At 37.8% G+C, this 26,239-nt stretch overlaps 1 protein-coding gene across 13 annotated transcripts in view; it reads left to right on the top strand.

The window, feature by feature from the left end:
• The window catches only part of ATRX (ATRX chromatin remodeler), a 203,040-nt gene that overhangs the window by 154,483 nt on the left and 22,318 nt on the right, over window positions 1-26,239 (top strand). For 12 of the 13 annotated variants that reach the window (XM_072626950.1, XM_072626952.1, XM_072626951.1 and 9 more), the window contains 3 exons: window positions 5,307-5,415; window positions 8,499-8,676; window positions 10,097-10,291. In XM_072626950.1, the coding sequence (XP_072483051.1) occupies window positions 5,307-5,415; window positions 8,499-8,676; window positions 10,097-10,291 (482 nt within the window). Of the gene's footprint in view, window positions 1-5,306; window positions 5,416-8,498; window positions 8,677-10,096; window positions 10,292-26,239 lie in introns of those variants that run through there. The other variant, XR_011971248.1, reaches the window with a different exon arrangement.

Raw genomic sequence — 26,239 nt, 5'->3', positions numbered from 1 at the left:
CCAGCACCATCACAGTAACTTCCACATAGTAGGTACTTTAAATTTTTTTTAGTTGAAGAATGCAGAAAGATGAAAGATTATAAAAATAGTTTGAAAAAATATTCAAACCAATGACAGCGATTTTGTGTGTGTGTGTGTGTGTGTGTGTGTGTGTGTGTGTGTATTTAGCACTTTATTGGTGTTCGTTCTGGTCTTTAATTGGTTTAAATTTCACTATGTAACAGCAGTTCAGAGAATTATATTTTACATGAGTGAATAGTAAGTAATTCATCACAGTAAGCTTTGCTATTTCATCTAAGAACTACATCGGTTTTCTTTGATGGCACAGTAGAGTTTGTTTTGTATAAATAAACCTTGACCTTTAGTAGGGGAAAAACAGTTGAGTTAGTTAAAGAGTAATTTTTTGCTTCTTTATTTCTGGCACGAAGTAACCATAGCCTAATTAAGCTCAAATAGCTCTTATAAATTTTAAGTGCCACATGATTAAGACCTTGATTTTTTAAAAATTCTCTTTCAAACATTCATTTAAGCATGAACATTTGTAAGTGTCTGCAGTTACAGTATCTAGAAAAATGCAGACTATAAAGATCAATTAGAGAATTCCAGTTAGTGATGTATAATGCCTAAAGATTAGACAACTTGAAGAAATTACCTTTCCTGCTAAACTTGATAAATGATGTTATTGGAAACATGCTTGAAGATCCTCTCCTCCAAGAATACGAAAGCTGTCCAGTTTTTGAAATGCTAACCATATATCCTAGTGTTACTTTGGCTCAAGGCCATTAAGTGGATTTGGCATCAGTAAAACCTGAGTTTGAATCCTGAATTAGACACTTGCTAGCTGTGTGACCCTGGGCAAGTCACTTAAACTCTGTTTGTCTCAGTTTCCTCATCTGTAAGGTGGAGATAATATTAGCATCTGCCTCCCAGAGTTATCATGACGAGCAAATGAGATAATAATTGCAATGCACTTTGCAAACTTTAAAGTGTTGTAGTAATGCTAAGTATCACCATCCTCATCATTAAGAGGTATAAAATCTTCTTTTGATCATGTTTTGAAAATTCCATAAGTTTCTTTTCCAGTGCCATTCAGTTATTATAGTGTTAGTTTGGTTTGGTTGGAATTTAGGAGCAAATTTAGAGATAATTTTAAAAAATAGATCAAAGTTCAGTTTGAAATACAAGGGGTAGGAGAGTTCAAAGATCTTTAGATGAAAGAAAATTAAGGAAAATGGACAGGACAGTTGTTTGAGAATCTCACTATTTGAATTCTGAAGGTTTTTTAAACTGATCAAGTTTGACTGGATTTAAGAGTTTTGCAGGTTTTCCAAGTTAATTGAGAAGGGAAAATACAACATGGAATGATAGATACACTCCTGCAGTTGTTCCAGGATGTAGATTCTTTTCTGGCCTTTATCAGGGATGTTCCTATCTTTCTTCCCATTCCCCCAGCCATACTGTCCTGATTCACATGGTACTTCTTTCTTGCCTCCCCATTGACCAGACCATGAGATCCTTTGGACTTTAACCGTTTCTTCAATTAGACCTTGACCAGGGGTGGGGAACCTGTGGCCTCATGGTCACATGTGGCCCTCTAGATCCTCAAGTGCGGCCCTTTGACTGAATCCAAACCTCACAGAACAAATCCCCTTAATAAAAGGATTTGTTCTGTAAAACTTCAACTCAGTCAAAAGGCCAAACCGGAGGTCCTAGAAGGCCACATGTGGGCCTTAAGGCTGCAGGTTCCGTACCCCTGGTCTAGATCCTAGCTAACCTGTGACAGGGCTATGCCTGACAGCTGTGCTAAGTTACTTGAAAACTACCCACACTGCCCAACCCCCCTGAGGGTTTATGTATTGGCATAGAATTCATAAAGGCTTTGAAGTTTTAAAGCTCACTGTATACCAGGAATATTTTCCTTATCAGATATTTCATTTTATCCTTTCAGATGTTCTAGAAAGTGGCACAAACCAGTGTCAGTAATTCTAGTGCTTCCAGCTGAATGCTAAACAATAAGGAAATTAAGTTTTGTTCTGGCATTCCTGAACAACTGAAAGTGGAGGTCATGGTGGGCAGTATTCAGAAAAGCTTTTCACTACATATCAAATGGACTAATAAGCTAGAAGAATGACCAGTGGCCATTAAAAGAGTAGCTCTAAACCCTTTTCAAATGGATCTAGCTTTTCTCACACCCTTCTACATCCTATCTTTTGTTCCTCTCCCAGGACCCTTCCCCTCTTAGGAGTAAAGAGGAACACCTAAGTTGCTGCACACTGGCTCACATTCATGGACATGTCTTCTCTTGTGGCCATTTTGGGCAGTTGACTTGTTGGGGGCGGGGAAGCGGAAGGGACAGGAGCTGTTCTCCCTGAAGTCAGCTTTTCGTAATTTAGGTATATCCCAGCTCCCCTTAGTAGTTATTTATGGCTCTGTCGTTGTAAGTTAATCTGTCCAAGCCCTTTTCAAATTCATTTTTGTTTCTTGGCCACATCTTGTATTAATGCATTCCCCATTTTGTGAAGTGGTACTTGCTCTTGTTCTCCCCCAAATTCTGTTTGACCTGTTATTACATTGCAGCACCCCTGCCCCTCAAATTTATTTTTACATCCTTCCATCAGAACCTTTTATTATCTATTTCTTGAAGTGGGGCAAAAAAGAATTATACACGACTGCAGTCGAAGGCATAGCATGTTTAATACAAAAATTGTAGAATGTTTTCTCTTGGTTTCCTAATCTCCTTCCTGACTTGGAAGGCTTTTTTGGATACAGGATACATTGGACCAATCCAGTTTAGAATATTTAACTCTATTTGATACATTGTACTTGCCCAGTTAAAATTCATGTGCTATTTTCTTGTTCATAAGTTCTCCCTATAGTATAGCAATATAGGCTTGACTTTTCAGTATTTGAAAAATTTTAATGTCTTCCTTGGAGACACTTACAAATTTTGCTATGTCCCTCACACAACCCTTCCCCCACTCCTCCCATACCTTCCCCTTCGATCAGCTCTTGGTGATATAGGAGAAGTAGACTTTTGTTACCAGTACTAGGTGATGAAAGAGAACTTTGCAGGCTATCTGTGAATGCTAGAGGGATGAGAACAATTAATTATCAGATGGAATTCATGGAATGGAGTAATGGACAGCGCCCCCTAAACTCCTCCCCTTGGGAGCTTATAATTGGGCTTGTGGTATGAGGCTCATATCAGAGCAGCATATGAACAGGGTGACTGGTCCAAGAGTAGACTTGTGCCTTTTAGTTCCTCAGCACATGTCTAAAATGGGCATTAACCGAAGTTGATTCAGTTATTAAACATGCAAAAAGTACCCTTTGTGAGATGGTCCTCCAGTTGTGATCAATATCAAGGAGAGAAAAACCATTGACCTTGTGATAATAAAAAGTAGGACTGGTATAGGCATCAATCCATGTCATTCATATATATATATAGTATGTATATGTGTGTGTGTGTTTACTGTGTGTGGGGATATATATATTTCCTTTTGAAGAATTGTTGGAAGAATGATGATGTATGGTTGCTTAAAAAAACTTTTAGAATTTTTAAAGAGATATTTTCTTTTTTCCTAAAAGCGTTCCTATCAAATAAAAATTGCTAATGTCACAAATATTCCATTCCTGAACGTTATGAGGTGCTGTCATTAAGTTTGATTACCAGAGATACCCATGTGCTGTATCACAGATAGGTATATGCTTTTAAAATCTGTATTTTCCATTTATCATTATTTCATTCATGTAGATAGGCATGTTTGTTTTGGAATGTTGATAAGCATTCTGTTAAAAAAAAATTATCATAAGTCTGTGCTAGGCCACCACTGCATTTTTCTTCCTCTTTTCCAACTGCCCAAATTCTTCATTCTTTAAGCTCATGTCATATCCTTCCTTTTTTTGCCCCAAGAAAGAAAGAAAACCTGAATGGAAAAAAAAAAATTTGGATAAAGCGAATCACTGAGCAATCAAGCAAGGAACATGAATATGTTCAGCAGAAATAAATAGGAAATAGACATATAGTATAATACTAATGGGTCTCACTGCCTCAGGTCTCTCCCCATTCTAACCTTTCCTTACACATAGCTGCCAGTGATCTTCCTTAATTGGAGATCTGACCATGTCACTCTCTACTCCATCAACTTCCATGACTGCTCCCTATTGCCTAAGTTGCCTAAATTCATAAAATATAAACCCTTCTGTTTAACCTTTAAAGATCTTTACAACCTGGTCCCACTCTATTTTTTTTTTAGCCTCATTGTGTATTACTCCTTAAGTACTCTGCGATTCAGCCAAAATGGCCTTCTCTCTGTTCCTTTCACATGACACTCCATCTCCTGCACCTGTGTTTTTGCCTTGGCTGTGCCATATGCCTGATATGCACTCCCTCCTTTCCTTTACCTCATAGAGTGTCTCTCTTCACTGTTTATTCTCTTTATATTTATTCTGTATCAACTTCTATATGTATTTCTTGTTTCTGCAATAGAATGTAAGGTCCTGGAGAGTAGGAATTGTTTCCTTCTTTCTATTGACTTCCCCAGCACCTAGTACAGTGTCTGCATGTAGTAAGCAATTAATAAATGCTTGTCTGTTGATTGGTAACTATGTTAAATGTAAGTGGCAACTGCAAAACTATTTAGATAGCAATTACACTCATCAATTAATGATGTGCTGCTAGTAAACATTTTCTTTTGGTTTTCTTATACAATACATCTGGCACTAATAATGAAGAAAATACTGTCTTGAGAGGGGAATACAGATTTAAGCCAAAGCAAATACAACATTAATAATGCTCATTTTTTGATGAGGTTCAATATTCTATCTCAGTAAATCTTGCTTTATGGAATGCATATATTCCTGTAAAGCCATGTGTACATTGAATCTTTGTGAATGTATTAGGGGAGTTCACTATTTAAAGAAGCCCAGTGAATCCTAGAATTCTGGGATTTAGAGCGGAAAGGGATCTTAGAAGTCATCCTGTCCAACGCCCTCATTTTACACATGAGAATGCTGAGCCACAGAGTGGTAAAGTCACTCAGCCAAGGTCACACAGGTGGTAAGTAGCAGAATCAGTGGAGTGGGTTAAATGCAGGATCTCTTTGTAATTAAAGAAAATGTCCCACCCCTACCCCCACCCCAATTTGTCTTGAGTTGTACACATTTAAGTTGTATTTGCATGAGCTACCATTAAGGATCTATATATTTTTAGGCCAACTCTTGTGAACATATAAAGTAAATATGCTATGACTCCTAGCCTAATGACTATGTAGTTTCACTTGTTTTCTTGTTTGTTAAATTACTAGGGGAGGGAAAGTGGTTTCGAAATATTGACTACTATCGTTTGGATGGCTCTACTACTGCACAGTCAAGGAAGAAATGGGCTGAAGAGTTTAATGATGAGACAAATGTGAGGTAAGAAATCATTCATGTTGATGAAATTGTGGTAAAGTAAGTTACTTCTCTGTATACTTCTCTGTATTTAGGAGAATGACTTGTATTCATATCAGCTGCAGAAGATTGACTTATAGCTACTAGAGATGTATTCTTTATTCATAGTAAGTAGCATTCAGTTATTTCTGAAATGGGATAAACATACTGTCAGAAAAACCTGGACTTACATGAGCTGATGCAAGAAAGTGAACAGAACCAGAGCATTGTATGCAACAATATCAATATTGTACAATGTATAAATGACTTAGCTTTTCTCAGTAATACAATTCAAGACAATTCTGGAGGACTTTTGCTGAAAAATGCTATCCACCTCCAGGTAGCATCATCTAGAACTGATGGAGTCTGAATGCAGATTGAGGCATATTTTTTCTTTACTTTCTTTATTTTTCTCAGGTTTTTTTGTCTGTTTCCTTTCACAACATGACTAACATGGAAATGTTTTGCATGACTGCACATATATAATCAAATTGCTTGCCTTCTCAGTGAGCAAGGATAGGGAGGGAGAAAGGGAAAGAATTTGAAATTCAGAAATTTAAAAAAATGTTTAGAATTGTTTTTACTTACAATTGGGAGAAAAAATAAAATATTAAATTTGAAAACAAAAGGAAAACAAAAGAAAAAATTTCAAGGGTTAGGGAATAATAACTAAAGGGTTAAGAAATACCCTTTGAAAAGGTCAGTGGAAATTGGGTTATTTCATTTACAGAAAAGGTAAATGAAGACCATTTCTTTGAGTATCTGAAGTGGGTATTAGACTGAATATATATGTTGAACATGCTTATTATCACCATTTAGAAGGGGTCTACATGGGAATAAAAGTATTTTTCAGCAAGAGAAATTTTAGATAGCTCTCAAGAAGAGTCTTTGTATTAGGGTTTATGCTGTAACAAATCTTTCAAATAGCCACGCCAGAGTAGTTTTTCCAGGCTTTGTGGTTATACATCCCACTGGATGTATATTTTTTCTTTATGATGATTCCATTGTTGGCCATGCTTTTTATTATTATTTTTTAATTATCATACTTTTGCAATAGTCATTGCACCTACTATAGCTATAGTAACCTTATTCTGACTATTCAAAATCTAACTCATTTAATATGTGCTTTAATTTCTATAAAATGCTATATGAATGTAAGATTATTATTTTTAGCTAAAAAAGTCTTGGGGTCACTTTAAATTGAGGGCTATAGTCAATCTGTATTCACTAAAGCAATTGCAAAGGCACTTTAAGGATAAATTTCTTCAAAAATTGGAAAATAAGGACAGATGACTTAGGTAGTCAGTCAACAAATATTTGTTAAGTTCCTGTTGTGTGACAGGCACTGTGTTAAGCGCTTAGGATACAAAGAAAGGCAAAAGACAGTCCCTGCTCTCAAAATAACAAGGGAGACAACATGCAGATAAGATACAGACAGGATAAATTGATGATAATCATCAGAAAGAAGACACTAGCATTCAGATCAGGAAAGATTTCTTGTTGTAGCTGGGACTTTAAATGGCACTTCAACAATGCCAGACGTAGAGATGAAGAGTGAGAGAATTCTAGGCATGGAGGACAGCCAACAAATATGTTTAAAAGTCAGAAGGTAGATTATCTTGTATAAGGAATAGCAAGGAGACCTATATTACTGTTGATAATTAAGATGTAAGGTGACTGAAAAGAGAGAGAAGAACAAGTTATAAAATGATTCAGACTTCAAACAAGATTTTATATTTGATCCTGGACGTCATATGAAGTCACTGTCATTTATTGAGTAAGAGCATGACATGGTCTGGGAAGATCACTTTAATGACTGAATGGAGCATGGATCGGAGTGAGGAGAGACTTAGGCAGGGAAACTAATCAGAAGGCGTTTGCAATAGTCTAAGCATGGGGTGATGAGGTTGCAGTATCAAAAGGTAGAAGGAGACATGTACAAAAGATGTGAAGCTAGAATCAACAAGACTTAACAACAGATTGGCTATAATGAGGTAAGAATGTGAGGAGTTGCCACCTACGTTGTACATCTGAGAGATTTTGAGGATAGTGGTGCCCTTGACAGTCAGGAGAAAGTTAAGAAGAGGAGAGAGCTTGAGGGGAAAGATTTAAAGTTCCCTGAAAAGCTGTGACAGTAATTTCTCCAAAGCATGTATAACATTTTGCCCCTTTTTCCATCCAGCCATAAAAGTTGTCAGAATTCAAATTCATGATTGTGAGGATGAGAGAAACTTGGCTAAGGCAGGATTTCATCCTATCCTGTGAATTGCCTAAATTGCTTTCTAAAGAAGTTTGAATATATTACTCCATTCCTTTTCCTAAATGCCTACGTTGAATAATTCCCATACCGACTGCTTTAGAGATGAAGTTCTTATGGTCATCAGCCTTGACCACTGCTTCTGTTCTTTTTTATACTTGGATAGCTAGCTACAACTTTCGAAAACTTGGGGGCCTCCTATTCAAATCAATAGTTCATTTTTCAGAGGAATTTGAGGTAGAGGGTGATGGGTAGGAATACCACAAAGCTTTTCTATTAAATCATCCACTGTGTATTAGAGTATGCATTTGTGCACAATTGTTTTAATTAAATCCCATATTTAAATCATATTACACATTTCAGTAATTCATTTGATCATTTAAAGATATTTTATCAGTTTTCCAGGTGTTATCTGAAACATCACATGCATTGTATGCTATTATTTTTTAAGTTAAAGTACTTCAGGCAAAATATGTATAATTTGGGTTATAATTTAAATATTCAGAAATTGCACAAGGAAATTACCAGATAAAATCTTAAAAAAAAACAACGAAAAATGCCTTACCTCTGTGCATAAGCCAGAATGTACTTTATTTGCCAGGTGTAAGCCTCTTCCTGTCCAAAACATTGGTAATGTAGACTATACTACAGTATTTCATTTTTAGATTTAGCATGCTTCAAAAAGTGATAAATGAAATTTCCAGAGCTTCTGATCTTTTAAAAGACTATGTTACAACAAAATTTCATTGCATAAGTAATAATCTCACCAAAGAAATTACTAAAACGCCTTTGTCTGTATTTGTTTCTCTAGAGGTCGATTGTTTATCATTTCTACCAAAGCAGGATCTCTTGGAATTAATCTAGTGGCTGCTAACCGAGTGATCATCTTCGATGCGTCTTGGAATCCATCCTATGACATCCAGAGCATATTCAGAGTTTATCGCTTTGGACAAAATAAGCCTGTTTATGTGTATAGGTTCTTAGCTCAGGTAAGTAGGAAATGCATCTTTTTTAAACTACCAGGTTCATAAAAACCAAGTGTTAGAAAGACATGGATAGCATGCAATCAGTAAAAGGGAACAGAAGAGAAGTGTGAGTGTCCATATGTGTAAAATAGTGATAAATGCTCCCAAAATACCTCACATTTGACTGTGAGTACTTTTCTTTGTATGCCCAGTGCTTCATGCAGTGCCCAGCACATAGTAGGTGCCTATCAATAAATGGATTTTGACTGACATCTGTTGTATATTTCAGTAGTTTTCTGTGGTGTGCATGCTCATTTTGCCAGTACAGAGCGTTCTTCTGATCTTGTATGACTCTTTTCAGTAACTTTCATGAATTCTCTGGGGTTTTAGTTTTTGGATTTTGGGAGGGGTTGTTTTCCATATCAACTTTTCGGAAGTAGGATAGATGACCTACCCAATGTACTGGATGTTTTCCTCTGCTGCTTCTAGTGTCATATGATTATCAATGTAGCATTCAGGTTTCCTGCTCACCTGTTATCTTTGACTCTAACAACATAACTATCCTATCTCCTGTTTCAGTCATACGTGTTGGTGATGACTAGGAAAATATACATAAAATTGAAAAAAGCACAAACATATATCAAAGCTGCAAAAGTCAAAAATTGATCTTTGTGACCTTAGGTGAACTTGATCTACATATCATTCATACTTAGATTGGGCCAGTGGGATGGCTAGCATAGGTAAATTATTTTAAAAGTTTGAAAATTCCTACATATTCAGTATTTGTCTTCTTGTTTGTGCAAGGTTTCTTACTACTTCAGAAAAGCTAAACACTAAAGTGATATGAAAAAAGCAAAGAATTCACTATTAATTATTAAGCAGTAGCAGGGTGCACTCTTAATCCCAAGAATAAAAATGAATATGGAAAAATAAATTATTATAATTAAGAAGGAAATCATTTTATAGGCAATATAAGTACACAGTGAACTGTGACCTATAACATTTGTGAGTATCAGGAAAAATAAGCACAAATTTAAAGACTGAAGTGACACTGTAGTATAGTCTTGTAGCCTGGATGTATCCCCGTTAGAGTTAGCCTCTTCTCACCAAAACCATGTCCACCTCTCCCTGTGCCAGGCACCTCCAACCAATAAGTCTCAGCAATTTACATGGTAGAAATTTAAGCAGTTGCTGGGTACCAAACCTTCTGTTGATTGGCACATCACATTCCTTTCTTTGGCTTTTCTGGAGTTTATTTCTGGGAAGTGAACAGACATTGCTGGATCCTAATGAAAACTAGATTTGTTTTGTTTAATGCCTAACATCTTGAGAGTTATAACTATGGCTATTAACCAGAAACTCCTTGCTTCTTTGTGTCTAATATTGATTAAGATTTTTTTTGCTTGTTTTTGTCTTCTGCATACTTTTACTTCTTCCTGTATAGGGAACCATGGAAGATAAGATCTATGATCGGCAGGTCACCAAGCAGTCTTTATCTTTCCGTGTTGTTGACCAACAGCAAGTGGAACGTCATTTTACTATGAATGAGTTGACTGAGCTTTATACCTTTGAACCAGACTTGTTAGATGATCCTAATTCTGAAAAGAAGAAGAAACGGGATACCCCCATGCTGCCAAAGGTAAATGAATTTGTTTTGCTGTTAACTTTTTTTTAAAAAATGGTCCCAAGAATTTTCATGCGTATATAAAAGTAGTGGTCATATGATTAGGATTCTAGTTTCTTCAGTTTTCCAAAGAAGATACAGTTGGATATAAAACAAATGGGATTTGTGCTTGGATGATTCGAAAAAATAGAGGGACTAAGTCTCCACTATCAACCGAGGAGGCAATACAGAAAGAAAGTTGATTTTGGAGTCCAGTGGTCTGGGTTTGAATCCTGTCTCAATCACTTATTATCTGGGTGTCCTTGGGCATGTCACCTAACCTCTTTGGAGCTCAGTTTTCTCATTTGCAAAATGAGATTGGACTAGATGACCTCCAGGGTCTCTTCTACTTTTAAGTGTATGGTCCCATAATCCTCTGACTTAGCTTCCTCCCCACCATGGTCTTCTGTGGCCAAAGATGTGTTTCCCCAGGTATTATTGCTTTATAATTAATATTTATACCTCCTCCCAAGAAACCATAGTTGTGTTAAGATGTCAACAAAGAAATGCCCTCAGCACAGGTCATTTATGGCATAACAACATTTGAAATACTTAACTTTTAAACTTCTTACCAGATTAAAAAAATCTAGCTTTCTAATAAAGAAATTTGTAAGTAGAAAGAGGAAAGGAAAAACAGTGCACTCTCATTAAATAGACTCCCAGTAGGGGGCAGAAATCCTTCTAAAACAATACTCTGAAACTGAAGCAGGCCTTCTTCAGTTGTCACAGAGCAGTGAAAGCTGATAGATAAAACAAATGTCAGCTTTTGTGTAGTGATCAATTGCATTCTCTCTAAGATTGCCTGGGAAATCATAGATGAGACTGACTTATTTTTAATTCGTTGTGTTTTCATTTTGTTTCAAATTTTCATAGAATAATTTTCCCCAAGAAAGTCCAGACTTTACACACTTTTGTCTATTGTGTATTTTTTTTCCCTAAAAATTGATGTAAAAATAAGACCTTGCCTTAGTTCTAGTCCCATTTTCATTACAAAAGATGCAGGATGTCCTTGGATCCATCACTCCTCTGTCCTCGGTCACCTTAAATAGCCGTAGCATCCCACAGCAGACAGATAATGCAGCCTGTTTTGCTGACCACAGGGCCCTTCTACAGCACCCCTGACAAGTGATCATCTGGCCTCTGTTCAGGACTTCCCCCTTGAGTGACAGAGCCCACTGTCCCCCAAGACAACTCATTCCTCTTCTGGAGAGCTTCAGTTAGTGGAGAGTTCCTGCCATCGATCCTATTCTCCCACTTCACAACTCCAATTCATGTCATCAGAGGGCAGAACTAAGAGCAAAGTAGAACAAGACCCATCCTTCTTTCACGTGATAGCAGTTTATATGACTTGAAGGCAGTTCTCGATAGAAGCATACCTAACCCAGTTAACAAATCTTAAGTTGTGAACTTAAAGCTTTTTGCTATACTGGCTCCCCTCTTCTGAATTGTCTCCATTGGTTGATGCTGTTCCTTTAACTCCACACTGACCTGTCTTCTCGAATCCCTTAGCCCATTGTCTTATCTCCACTCTTCCCTTGCCAAAACTCCTGCCCTGAATTATTCTCACTCTCTGACTTCTCCATTCCTGAACAGAACTGGAGGAAGCCACATAACTGTTGGCTGAGTGGAGCATAAATTTATATTCTCCAATTTCAACTGGGCAGAAACTACAGCAAGGTAGCCCTTTTATTCCTTCCTCATTGACCTCCTAGCCATCACACTTTTCCCTCTCCCCAACTTCTCAGCCAAGAACTTTCCCTCTTACATTATTGAGAAAATTGAAGACACTCAGTGTGAGCCTCCTTCTCATTCATTTTCCGTACCTCAAAACCCTGGACATCGGCCTTCATTCTCTCCCCCTTTCTCACAGTCTCTAACAATGAAGTGACCCATCTCTTTATCAAGACCTATCCCTCTACATGTGCCCTTGATCTCAACCCACTCCCATACTCTCTAGCTTATTTGATTACTGTCTCTCATCTTCAACTTCTCCCTGTCTATTGATTCTTCCTCTCTAGTCCATCTCCATAGCCTGTAAGAAAACAAAAACAAAAAACCTTCACCATTTTCTCAAGGTATTATCCTATAGTTCCCCTCTCTTGTTCAGTCAAAGTTCTTATCCTTTTTTGATCTATCTGTTGCATTTGACAGTGTTAACCACTTTCACCTCCTGCTTACTCTCCCCTCATTGGGTTTTCATGACATTACTCTCTCCTAGTTCTCCTAGCTATCTGACTGCTCCATCTCACTCCCACTTACTGTAGATGAACTCCAAAGTTCAATCTTCCATCCTTTTCTCTTCCCTCTCTACACTTTGTCTCTTGGTGAGCTCATCAGCTCCCATGAGTTTACTTGTCATCTCTACACAAATAGCTCACAAATTTATATATCCAGCCCAATTCTCTCCCGTGAGCTTCAGAGCCTCATAGCCACTTTGTATTGGAGATTGCAAACTAGATATCAAATGCATCATTTAATTGCCACAGTATCTCTGACATCTGACCCCTTCTCTCTACTCACACAACTTTCATTTTAATTCAGTCCCTCATCATCTTTCACCTGGGAATTATTACAGCCCCCTCCTATAATGGATCTCCTTGTCCCAGATCTCTCTTCATCCCCTACTCTAATCCGTTCTCCGCACAGCTGCCAAAGTGATTTTCCATAAGCTTAAATCTGACCATATTACTCCCCTACTCAGTGAACTCCAGTTGCTCCCCATTGCCCCTGGAATAAAATATATAGTCTTTTGGTATTTAGAGCTGTTAATAACTTGGTCCTGACCTAGCCACACTCTTGGACACTGCTACGTTGGCCTTCTTTCTGTTCCCCATGAATGATAACTATTTTTGTACTCTTGCATTGACCCTCCCCCATGCCTGGAATATAGTCCCTCCTTACCCTTGCCTCATAGAATCCCTTCTCTGCCTTCAAGACTCAAGTAGGCATCACCTTTTCCATGAATTCTTTCCTGATCCTCTCAGGTGATTGTGTGCTCCCTCTCAAACTACCTTATTTTTGAGTCTTTGAGTCTTTCTCTTCCTGGGGGTTTTAACTTAAGTCTTCTTCCTTGTCCAGCCCTTGTCCTTATGTGACCTCCCAAATACAATATCTGATCACCTTTTTTTCCAGTACAAGTCCTTTTTGACATATATCTTATAACATTTTACATTAGCATTTTAGCCTAAGATAGCTTGGATTTTCCTTGAATGTAAGATAAACCATTTAAACTAGTATGAAACTGCATTAAGATTACATCACTTAAAAATGGAGGTCATATCTAGTAAAGTAGCTTTGGCATCTTTCTGCATTGCCTATATAAATGTGTGAAAATAGAATGGAAATAACTTTAGTATATTGTTTTTAATTATATTTCTGGAACATCTTTAAATATTCTGTGTAGATACTGATTTTTATGTAAAATGATTTTAATGTGAATTAAATCACTTTACTCATAAATAAGATATAAAATCTTTGTGCATAGAAATACATGTTTCATTTGAATTGATTGCTGTCTTTTTAGTATAGTAAAAATCAATCATGAAAATCCTTTTTTGCTTGTTGTTGAACATGAGAGAACACTTGCATATTTTCCCTTTCCATAAGAATTTGGTAATTTTATTAAATCTTGCTCATGTTTTTTCTAAGCTTCTAACTTGGCTTTTAGACTAGTTCTCCAAGAGCCCATTCCTGTCAGGATAGCTTTGGACTAGACCACCTACAATGCCTGTGCACCTGTCAAAGGGATTTAGCAAATGCTAAGTGGGTACAGATACTCTAAAAGAAAAGTCATTTGAAAGTACTTGAAAATAAACCTGAACAAGTGTATCTAATCCCTTTTAGTGGGAGAGATTTAATAGAAGCAGTATGTCATAGAACTAGACTTTGCCCAAATGCTGTCTATATCAATGAACTTTTCTCTCATTCAAAATAATTTGAAATTGTAGTGCCACCATCAAAGTAATTTAAAATAAGTTCCCTGAGATTTTAGATTATTAAAACACATCAAACAACTTTCAAAAGCAGTTTGTTTTGTATTTCCCTTTGCCTTCTGTTGTCTTAGTATTTACAGAATTGGCAGGATCACCACTTCTTGAGAATGCATATCATGGAAATACTCTTTCATGGGTTTTAGCCCTTTTTTAGACCAAACTCCACATGGTTCAGTTGATAATAGAAAATCATTTAAATTGATTTGGTTTAAAGATTATCACGTCTTCTAAGCTATTATTATTATTATTAAGCTATTATGATTATCTTCTACAAACTAGTCACAACCATTAGAGACCAGTGGAGAAAAATATAAAATTGTCTGTAATAACTTTAATTGTAATTGAATTAAACAGTCTAATAAACTGAAAAAGAGTGACAGATTTCATAAGAAAACAAAACTCCCTAATCTTTTACTTACAAAATAAACATTAGGGGAAGGGGGAAAAATTGACTGTCCCATGAATCCAAAAAAGCAGGAATTGTGATCATACTGTCAGACAAAACAAAAACAAACTTTCAGCACATTGGAAGGGAAAAATGAAGGAAACTACATTATGCCAGAAGGAACCATAGATGACAAACCAATATTGCTATTAAACCTACATGCTCCAAATGCCTTAACATCTAACTTAATACAGGAAAAATTACCTGAACTGTAAGGAGATGGAGACAATAGTGCAACAGTGGAAGAGTATCACAGTTGTCTTCTCAGTTTCAGATAAATCTTAACAGCGATAAACAAAAAGGAAACTAGAAAATTGAACAGATTGCTAGAGAAATTAGAACTAAAAGACTTACAGTGTCTTCTAATTTCTTACCACCATGTCCAACGTTTACATAAATTGACCACGTGTGAGGGCATAGACATATTACAAACAAAACAGTTGTTCAAGGAGAACAAACAAAAGATAACAGACCCAAACAGACTTAACAATAAAATACTAATGAATAAATGGATAAAAATTAGAAATAATTAATACTTACGTGCAGGAAAATTATGATTGAAACAACCTACCAAAATTTCTTCGATGCCACTATAGCAGTCCTCAGAAGAAAAATCATATCTCTATTAACATATATTAACAAACTGTACTCAAAATTAACTCACGATCTGAATGTGCTTTTTTTATTAACAAATAAACCTAAAGTAAGCACAAATGTGAGATGTTAAACTGAAAACAAAAAAAGCCATAGAAATTATAAAAGCAAAGTTATAAGTTATGAAACAAACTCTTAAAGATCATCATCATTTCTATATTGCAATAGTGTGAATATCCAAGAGGCAGTGAAAAAGGGGAAATCCCATTTCAAATAACTTTGCAGAATATATATACTATATGGGTATCAGTCTACAAAAGTCCACAAAATACTTGTACAGATTTAATTACAAAATCTTCTTAAAGAAATAAAGGATAAATTAAATAACTGGAGAAATAGGCAATACTATGAAAATTAATAAACAGCTTTAATGCTATACCAAATTATCAAATGAATATAGACTATCAGGGGAATATCAAGAAAAACATTGAAAAGAAAGGGCAGATGTGAGGGAATAGCACTTCCAGACCTAAGTATTATAAAGCAGCAATCATCAGTACCATCTAGAGAGTCAGAGCAGTGGAACAGACTAGACAAGGAAGAGTTAGAAAAATGAAACTCAACCCAATGTTTAATAAACCAGAAAATAGAAATTACTCAGGGAAGAATTCCATGTTTGATATAAACTGCTAGGAATCTCAATCTGGCAGAAATTAAGTTTAGACCAGCACTTTACACCACGTTCCACAATGCATTCTAAATAGATATAAAAAAGCTTAGAAGGGAATCAAGTCATATACCTCTCATGACTTTGAATAGGAGATGTATTCTTAATCAGACAAGAGATAGAGGCCTGAAAATCTTCTGTAGGCAAAATTAATACACCTGAATAAAAAGGGAAGTATTCAGATGGGGGGAAATCTTTGCGTTAAATTTTTCTGATAAGTGTTTTTATCCAAGGTATATTAATAATTCACATCTATATGATGTATGTGTATGTATGTATTATACATATATCACATTGAGATATGTTTGTATGCTATCCCACAAGGTCTCACATTATGATGCCACAAGCTGTTCCAATAGATATATGGTCAAAGGATATGAATGAATGAACCATTCTTAAAGAATTGCAGACTACTAATAATCATATTAAGAAATGCCCAAATCACTAACAGTAAATAGAAATGCAAATCAAAACAACTCTGAAGGTTTACCTCACAATCTGCAGATTGTCAAAGATAACAAAAAATAGGATTGTCTGCATTGGAGGGGGTGTGGAAAGATAGAAATACTGAGAAAATTGATGGATCAATGAATCAGTACAACCACTTTAGAAAATAATTTGGAATTATGCAAATAAAGTGACAGTGATCCATACTTTTAGACTCAGAAATGCCATTAGTAGGTTTATACCTCATGGAGAACATTGATAAGAAAGTTATGTGCATCAAAATATATTGATAGCAGCACTTTCTGTGATAACAAAGAATTGAAAACAAAGATGCCCATCGACTGGGGAATGGCTAAACAAATTGTGGTATGTGACTGTAATGGCATACTACTATTCTATAAGAGGTGATAGATGTGATCAGTACCAGGAAGCATGGAAAGATTGCTATGAACTGATGCCCAGTGATGAGCAGAGTCAGGAAAACAATAAACATAATGATCACCACAATGCAAAAAGAAAGAATACACACATACACACACAAACATACACACACACACACACACACACACATATCAGAATATAATTGCAAAATTGTTTTTAAAAAAGCATGGTTCAAAAGAAGAGATGAGACGAAACTGCTATCCCCCTTTCCAGTGCTTCCGGAGGACCATCAGTGTTGTGTACTGAAGGTATTTTCAGATTTCTTTGTGTTGATCAGTTACACCAAATTTTCCGTCTTTTTCTTTTTGTCTTTAAAAAATAGTATTTGTTATGGCATGATTCTTGATGCTGGGGGGGGATACTGAGGGAAATTATCATCTTTAAAAAAATTTATCAAAGATTCATTTAAAACAAAAAATTTCATCGCAAAGTAACCTAATGGTCATTAAACTATATCAGCTAGTTGATACAGTGGATAGATCATGGGATTTGGAGTCAAAAAGGCTTGAGTTCAAATTTGGACTCAGGAACTTAGTAGTTTTCTGATCCAGAGCAAATCACTTAACCTCCATCTGCCTTAGTTTTCTCATCTGTAAAATTGTGACCATGGTGTCTCACAGGGTTGTGGTAAAGATCAAATGAGATAACATAAAGAAAGTGTTTCACAAAACCTTAAAGTGTTATATAAATGTTAGTTAGTATTATTGTTCCCTATGCCCTTCTCGTTGATGTCAGCGTATAGAGATGGCCCATTTTTATAGCATGATGATCAGTGTTTATATAGCAGTTTTTTGTTCTGCTTTTTTCGTGTTATATTATGGTACCGGTCAAGATAGAGGCTCCACTTTTTGAGTCATTTCCTCTGTTCCCCCCTCCCCCATTGTGTGCCTATGTGTTTTTCACATCATTGAGATTTCATTTTAGGAGTACCAACTGTATTCAGAAATGTCTTAGATTTCACCTAATAAATATGGCCCATATACTTTTCATTCTTAATAGCTTTATAATATTATATTCTGTTAATATATCATAGTTTACTTATGTATTGTAGGCACTTGAATTCTGTCAGTAGGACTGCTGTGAACATTTTTGTAGACATCATCTTTTTTTTTCTTTTGGGATATTGCTTCTGAATCTGTTTCCCATAGTAGAACTATTGGATCATAGTATATGAGTGACCAGTTTTATAGCTCTTGTTATCTATTGTCAGCTTGCTTTACACAAAGATTGACTCCAATAAGTAATATCACCGGTAATATCTAAGTACTTATTTTTCTGTCTTCCCAATAACCTTGGGTTTTCTCCTTTTAAACTTTTTTTGTTTCTATGTAAGGATATCTTAGAGTTTTAATTTGCATTTCTGGTTCCTTCTGAGGCTATGGTCTTTGGGGCCATTTCCTAACTGACAGATTTCTTGGTCCCACATAACTTAATTACCTTGAGCCTCAGTTTCCTCATAAGTAAAATGAGAAGGTAGACTTGACTAGGTGGACCACCAACTAAGCTTATCAAGCACCTAACTTGGTGACTTTTATTTTTTTTCTGGCTTTTGCAGTTCCTCAAGAGAAGTTACTGTGTCTTGTACTTTCTTTTGTACCTGCTTGGGTGACTGGACACCTAAAACACACTTTTTGATTTCATTTACTTACAGCCTGTTTTGAAACTCTAGTCTTCTTTGTAACATTTAATAACACTTCTGTAGGTTTTTGTTAATCCATACAACATCCTTGAAAGGTACCGGTGGAATTAGACCTACTTTATAAGCAGTGAAGCCATAATGCAGAATAGTCAAGTGATTTGTGCCTTTCAATGGGCATGTGGAAAAAGGAGGATTATTAGAGCTTGAAGTTCCTGACTTGGAGCCTTTGTTCAGTCTGCTGGCTCACTCTACCATCTTAGCACCATTCACCCCCATTGCTTACTGTTTCTTAAATCCCCTTAGTATATTTTCTTGAAATTTAATAGCCTCCTACTCCTGTGAACTCCTTCTCTACTATATTGATTTCAGGGCTTCCAAAATCATGAAGACCATAGCTTTGCCCATCAGTAGTTGCTGAAAAAGTGTTGGGGGACCCAAACTTATTCTACTAGTATGTGTCTGGCTTTAGCAACCTGAAACCCAGATTTGTAGCAAATGTTTATGTATTGTCTAGCTCCTGACTGGCTACTTTTTAATAGGTAAGGTAATGCTTACCGTCTGTTAAAATTTATGTAAATTATATTGAGGAAAACACCTTTTCTAGTAATAGCACTTATGAATTACTTAGCAATCAGAGATTAAAATCTTGAGCAAGGTCATATTTCATAATATGATTAAGTGGGTGTTATACAGCCTAAGCACTATACCTTTTAGCAAGAAGACAAAAGCTAGTAAAACCAGTACAAAATTCTTCTCACACTTCCCCTTTTCCATCCCTGAGCTAACCTCCGTGGTTTTCACTGTGGTCTAGCTTGTTGGCAATTAGAGGGAAAACAAAATAAGGCTTGAAACTTGAAGTGGGGCTTTAGCTTTCCTCCCCCCTCTCCCCATTCAGCTTTAATGCCTCAAAGCGAGGTGACTGAACAAAGATGTGTTTGTGTGGTTTTATTGCCTTCCACATAGTAAGATAAGGTTTTTCCATTGGTAATTCTTAATACTAGTATGAAACACATAATAGTGAAAGAATTTGATATACGGTATAAAGCACCAAGCAGAATTTTTTAATTTCAGGAAATTTCCTCAAAGCTACTGAGAATAATATTTCAAAAGTCCCTATTTATCTGGGAACAACGTGGTGTAATAGAAAGATCACAGGATTAGAATCTCATTTCTGATACCTATGTACTCTTGGGCAAGTGACTTCCATCTCTGGGCCTCAGTTAGCCAACTTTTATTAACACTTGTTATGTGCCAAGCATTGTGCTAAGCCTTGGGGATACAAAAAAAGGGCAAAAACATGATCTTTGCCCTCAAGCGGCTCCCAGTCTAAAGGGGGGATACAATATGTACGTAGATATATGTAGATATATACAGGGTAGATGGAACGCAATAGGTACTGAGATGGGATAACTTTGCTAAAGGGGGACCAGGAAAGACCTCCTGCAAAAGGTAAAATTTGACCTGAGTCTTAAAGGAAGCTGGGAAGTGGAGAGAAAGACAGGGAAAAGTCATTGAGTCAGAAGATGGAGTGTTATATGAGAGAAACTCTTAAGTTATTGCTATAGGGGATTCTAGAGTTGAAAGTGTAAGAAGAGTGGAAAGGTAGGAAGGGGACATTTTACAAAAGATTGTAAATGTCAGATAGAGGGCTTTATACTAGATCTTGTATGTGTTCATCCTTCATTGCTAAAGAAGACCATGCCATCAGAGAAATGATGACGTGACTTGCACTTGACTTTGTTTTGAGTGAGGGAAGGACTGTGCAGGTCACCAGCCTCACTTCTCCTCCAGAGGCATCTGAATCCAGTGACCAGATATTCATGAGGATGACTGGAGATGACCCAGGATGAGGCAGTTGGGGTTAAGTGACTTGCCCAAGGTCACACAGCTAGTGAGTGTCAAGTGTCTGAGGTGAGATTTGAATTCAGGTCCTGCACTGGTGCTCTATCCACTGCACCACCTAGCTGCCCATACTAGATCTTAGAGGTAAAAAGGAGCCACTGGAGTTAATAGAGTAGGGGAATGACATGGTGTGACATACTCTTTTAAGAAAATTACTTTGGCAGCTATTTGGAAAATGGGTTGGAGTGGAGAATGATTTGAGGTAAGAAGACAAACCATGTGAGAAGACAGCAATGTGAGTAGAAAGTAGGTGTTAAAAAAAAAAGAAAGAAATATGCATGAAGAAATGTTGTGAAAGAAAAATGGCAAGACTTGACAATAGATTGGCTGTATGGAGTGCGTTCAGGTGAAGAGTAGAGGGTGACACCGAGGTTTTGACCCTGGTAAGTGGGAGGGAAGGGAAGGGTTGAGGGGAGGGGGATGAGATCAGCTTTGGACGTATTTGCTATGTCCATAGGACATGTAATGAAAAATATTTTAAAGGCAGTTGGTGACATGAGACTAGGGCTCAAGAGATACTGGGCTGGAGGGGTGTGTGTGTGTGTGTGTGTGTGTGTGTGTGTGTGTGTGTGTGTGATGAGAACTTACTTCATCTGTAAAATGAGGAGAGTCAGACTAGATGACTCTCTCAGTTCCCTTACACCTGTAAATTTGGGATCTTATGACTTGCTGGATAGAAATGCACAGTTCATGCCATAATCACTCTCCCAGCTCTGCTGCAGCATGGAATACTTCCCCAGTTCAAACTAGGGTTAGCCTGAATTCTACATTGGTTCCTATGAAGTAGCCAGACTTGTCCCCAAATGGCAACTCTGAATACCTAACCCAAATCACAAATCCAGAACTCAAATCAGTCACACTAATTTGCTGAACCAAGAACTACCTGAATTGAATCCTAAAATTCTCCCCATCCCCCAAATAGGATTTTCTTAATTTAAAAGTACCTCAGAGATTCATAATTTCATCAGGGTGAGTACTCCCTCCGCTGACCTATGTGGCTCCTCTCTGAATATTCTCTTCACACCCACTTTGCCTCCAGATCCGCCCATTGGGGTCTCAGATTCAAATGCTGCTTCCCAGCCTCAGGGCTTTGGCGGGGCGGGGCTGCTATTCAGTGTGAGATTAAGTTCAGGTGCTCAGGAGGGGGAAGGGCTGCCTCACGGGGCTCAGTTCCCTCAGGGGGTTTATGCAGAGACCTTCAACAATGGATCCCAACTCCTGCCTACTTGGGGAGCCCTGGTCTGCTCCCGCCTCCGCTGCTGCCTCCTGAGGGGGCCTGAGTTATGGGGGCACCCCACTTCCCTCTCGGCAAGCCGAGAAGACCCTCTCACCAACCTTTGGGGTCCGTGGGTGGAGGGGCCTGCGCGGCTGCAGGAGATTCCATCCCTGAAGCCTGCTCCGATCCGCTCCTCTCGGTGCCGCAGGGCCAAGGCAGGGCTGGGCGTGGCTCTGGGTCCGCTGCGCGAAGGACCTTTTGTGAGAGGTTTTCAGGGCTCTCTGGAACAGAAATCTCGTCCGCTCCGTTGTTCTGTGGCTTCTGCTGCTCCAGAATTTGTTGGGAGTTCTTTTTTACAGATATTTTATGGGCTTTGGGTTCGGAGCTAGCGTATGTGTGTCTTTCTACTCCGCCATCTTGGCTCCGCCCCCGTGGTGCCTCTCTATGTCTTAGTAGATGGTTTTTTCAGTTGGCAGTATCTAAAAAGGTCATAGTGATGAGCTATGTTGGGCTTAGCTGTCTGGCTTTCAGGTAGCAGGCAAAGTCAACTCCCTATTAAAAGAAGCCTTTCTAGCACATTTTTTTTCTAGTTCTACCTTTGAGAACCCAGGGAAACAATGATATGTCTATTAGTGTTCAGGGAGCACTAGCATGGCTGGTGGGAGGGCTTGCCAAGTCCTTTTCAGGGGCTCACCTACCTTTGGTGCCCACTTGTCCCCCAACTCTCACCTCTAGCTCCAAGAAGCTGGAGTTTGTGCAGTGGCCACATTCCATAAAATCGTCTCAGCAGATGGGCCATACCAGGTGGAGGGGAACTGACAGGTCTCAGATCTGTTGGTGAGTTAGGAGGCTGTCTGCCCCTCAAAGAGTGGGTGAATGAAAACCTGTGTCCCTCAACTCAACCAGGCCTATGTGCCAATCTAACCCTTTCCACCCTTTTCACTGTGTCTCTTGGAATTTCCATTCCATACTCAACATGTTGCCTTTCATCCAGCCTTCTTTCTCTCACATTCTTTCCATCTATTTACTGTCACTGACATTGTTCCCCTCTGACAACACTGCTTCCCAGCTATCCTCTCCAGCAGTGTCCTTAGCTTTTCTTATATATACACCGCATTGCTTTTATGTTCAGGGTCCTAGGCTGTCCCCACCATGGTGTGAGGGGAAATGATTGTCAGGGTGATGGTGGCGGCTATGGCAGGGGCAACATGCTGCCTTCTGTCTTTGCTTCAGGGTGCCTTCACCTGGAACCACAGTGCTTTTGCCTCAGCTGAGCTGACTTCCATGCCCTTTGTGTGACAGTTGGTTGACAGTTGGTGAGTTTGGCCGGCCCCTTCTCCCCAAGAGCCACCTACCTCCCCAGATGATGGCTGAGGGCTAGCTTAAAAATAGAACAGGTGGTCTTGGGAAATGCTGCCACTCCCAGGGCTCCTGTGCCTATCTACATGTTGGTGGCAGTTCATCAGCAATTATTATTGTGTCTTATATATATTTGATGTTTTCTAAAAGAGAATTGGAATTCCAAATAAGCAGGGAGATAGTAAAACAGCACCTAGCTACCCTTAAGGACTTCAAGTCACCAGTTCTAGAAGTACTACTTTGAGAACTTGTGGCCATGACTGCTGACATATGATCACTGATAATTCATATTGAGCTAACTTGCATCCAGTTATGCCTCTTGCATCTTGTACTTCTAAAGCTAATTTATATCTTACTAGACGTAGTCTGCCATTCAAGCTTGTTCTGATCTTTTGGGATCTTATCATCCAGCATATTAGCTCTCCACTCACAGAATTTCCTCTTGTAACGTGAACTAGCAAAAAAACAAACAAAAATGGAGGCAATTCCAGCAGCTGGTATTTAACAGTTTACATCCGTAGTTTGTGCCCTCTGTATTGTGTGTTTCTTTATTATTTCTGTGGAACCAAGATGATCTAAACCTGAAGGCGTAACCTGTACTTGATGAAGATGTGCTAGTTTTTCGTAACCTTTCTTTTCTTTACTGGATATTCACCAACCATCTCTTTTATAATTCACTCAAGGTCAGTGACCTAAGTATGAAGATGCCACTCTTCCCTTTTCCTGAGATGGGATATTTGCCCTTCTTCAGGCCTGTGGCACCTCTCTCATTCCATCCTGTGTTTCTAAGGTTGCTGAACATGGGTGCATGGTCAGATTCACCAGTTTTCAGTAGTAGTTTTTCTGGACCTGGTGACACGAACACATCAGGGGCAGCTGGGTTCTCTTTTACTAATCTTCCTTACCTATTGGAATTTCACTTCCCTCCTAGAGAATTTAATTTAGTACTTTCCAGTCCAAAGATCATTCTCCTTATCAAAGAAAAAAGAATCTTTTTTGAGTGGAATTTTTTTAGTTCTCAACCATCCATTTTCTCCCGCCACCATCCACCATTAGAAAAAGAAAAACCAAACTTGTAACATGTATGCATGGTCAAGCAAACAAATTCTTCCAGTGGCCATGTCCAAAAAATATATATCTAAATCTACACCCTAAAGCCATCACCTCTGTCAGGAAGTAGGTAACGTGCCATCTTCAGTCCTCTGCAATGATGGTTGCTCATTGCATTGGCCAGTTTTAACTCTTTCAGGGTTGTTCATTTTTCCATTGTTGTTGTTTAACTTGCTCTTCTGATTCTGCTCACTTCGCTTTGCATACAAGTCTTCCCAGGTTTTTCTGAAATCATCCCTTTTACCTTTTCTAGGGGGACAAGAATATTCCATTACACTCACATACCATGATTTGTATAGCCCTTCCTCAATTGATGGGCACACTCTTAGTTTCCATTTCTTTGACACCACAAAAAGACTGTCTGCTGCCATAGCTTGTCATTCTTGCCACATTTATAATCTTTCCTGAATCTCATTCTTTTCAGGTAGTCTAGACTATACTTTTATGTCAATATTGCTTTTGTCCATTGAATTTCTTTCACTCAAAGACACTCTACAATGCTTCCTACACCAGATTTCCTCATCAGATCTGTGTGTGTTCTTGGGTACAGGGAACTACTGCTGAGAAAACTTTCTACAACTGTTCTGCAACTCATAGCTGTAGAGAGTAGCCTGGGGGCACTGACAGGTTAAGGGACTTAGCCAGGGTCATATAGTCAGCATTTATTGGAGACCAGCTCTCTGTCCACAGGTGCCATACTGCTTCTCCATGTATCTAGCTCCTTTCACTCGTTGGGACATGAATTTCATTTTTTCCAGGTCAACTCCCAGTGAGTTTTAAAAGCAAGATTCTTCAGCTTATTTATTTGGAATCTAGAATCTTTCTTTAGAGTGAGAGTCATATAATATTTTTGTTTTTCCATTATCAGGGTATGTGCCTCATCTCCCTGGTGGAGAGATAGCTCATGGTGGCAGTCATTTTCTCATTTAAACCTTAGCACAGAGTTTTCTGGGAATAATAGGAGCTTAAGAAATGTTTGTTGAATAAATGAATGAAGGTATTTCTCAAATAAATGAAATGGTATGTACATACTTACATGATGTGTTCTAAGTATTAAAATCTTGAAGTTTGACGTTATGTCAGGCTTAAACATTTGTTTGTGTGGCAAATGTTTTTCCCTCAAGTAGTCCTCTCTTTGCCCCTGCCTTGCAGAATTCAATTTGAAATATTTGATAAGAAAATGCTGTTATTATACCAAATGCTTTAAAATATTACATTCATTCCTATTTGAATTTATCCTTAGTTCTGTTTGATTAATTGAATTAGTCACCTTTAAAGAGTATTAACTCTAAATCTGCCTTCCTCAGCTTTCAAATTTCATTACTTATTTAATATAAAATAAAGTTTGAACAAGGAAAGCAAACATACATATTTGGATGTAATATAAACCACATTTTGATGACTTTGTTGGCCAAGCAAGTATGGATTATATTCCATTTTGTTTTCAATAATATTGTTACTGTAGCAACTGTTGCATATGCAGGTCTTAAAGAAACTCTCCACATATTGTAAGTATTGTATATTGGACTAAGAATTTGCATTGTATGAACTTCCTTTTTGTAGCTTTTTCTAGGCTTAGTAATCTCCACAAAACTTTTTCTCTATATTCTGTTACCCATACTTTTCCTCTTTTAATTCCATTGTTTATTGTATCCTAAGATTATATAGGGTCATCACAGAAGTTGTATGCTAAACTATGGCTAAAAGGAAGAGACAAATAAGAATTGTGATTTGTATGTTAGAAATCCCGTAACTTTTTAAAAAAAATTTCTGTGTATGTGTGCTGAGAAAAATTCTGATTCGAAAGCAAAAATCATAGTCTTGGGGGTGGCAGGAAGAGCAGCTAGGAGGTTCAGTGGATAGAGTTCTGGGTCGAGTCAGTTCAAATTCAGCTTTAGAAACTTATTAGCTGTGTGACCCTTAGCAAGTCAGTTAACCTCTGTTTGCCTCTGATTCTTCCTCTGTAAAATGAGCTGGAGAAGGAATGGCAAACCACTCTACTATCTTTGCCAAGAAAATCCCAAAATCAGATCACAAAGAGTCAGACACGAC

The sequence above is a fragment of the Notamacropus eugenii genome, chromosome X (genome assembly GCF_028372415.1).
Source record: "Notamacropus eugenii isolate mMacEug1 chromosome X, mMacEug1.pri_v2, whole genome shotgun sequence".
NCBI lineage: Eukaryota > Metazoa > Chordata > Mammalia > Diprotodontia > Macropodidae > Notamacropus > Notamacropus eugenii.
This window is presented reverse-complemented; position numbering and strand designations above follow the sequence as displayed.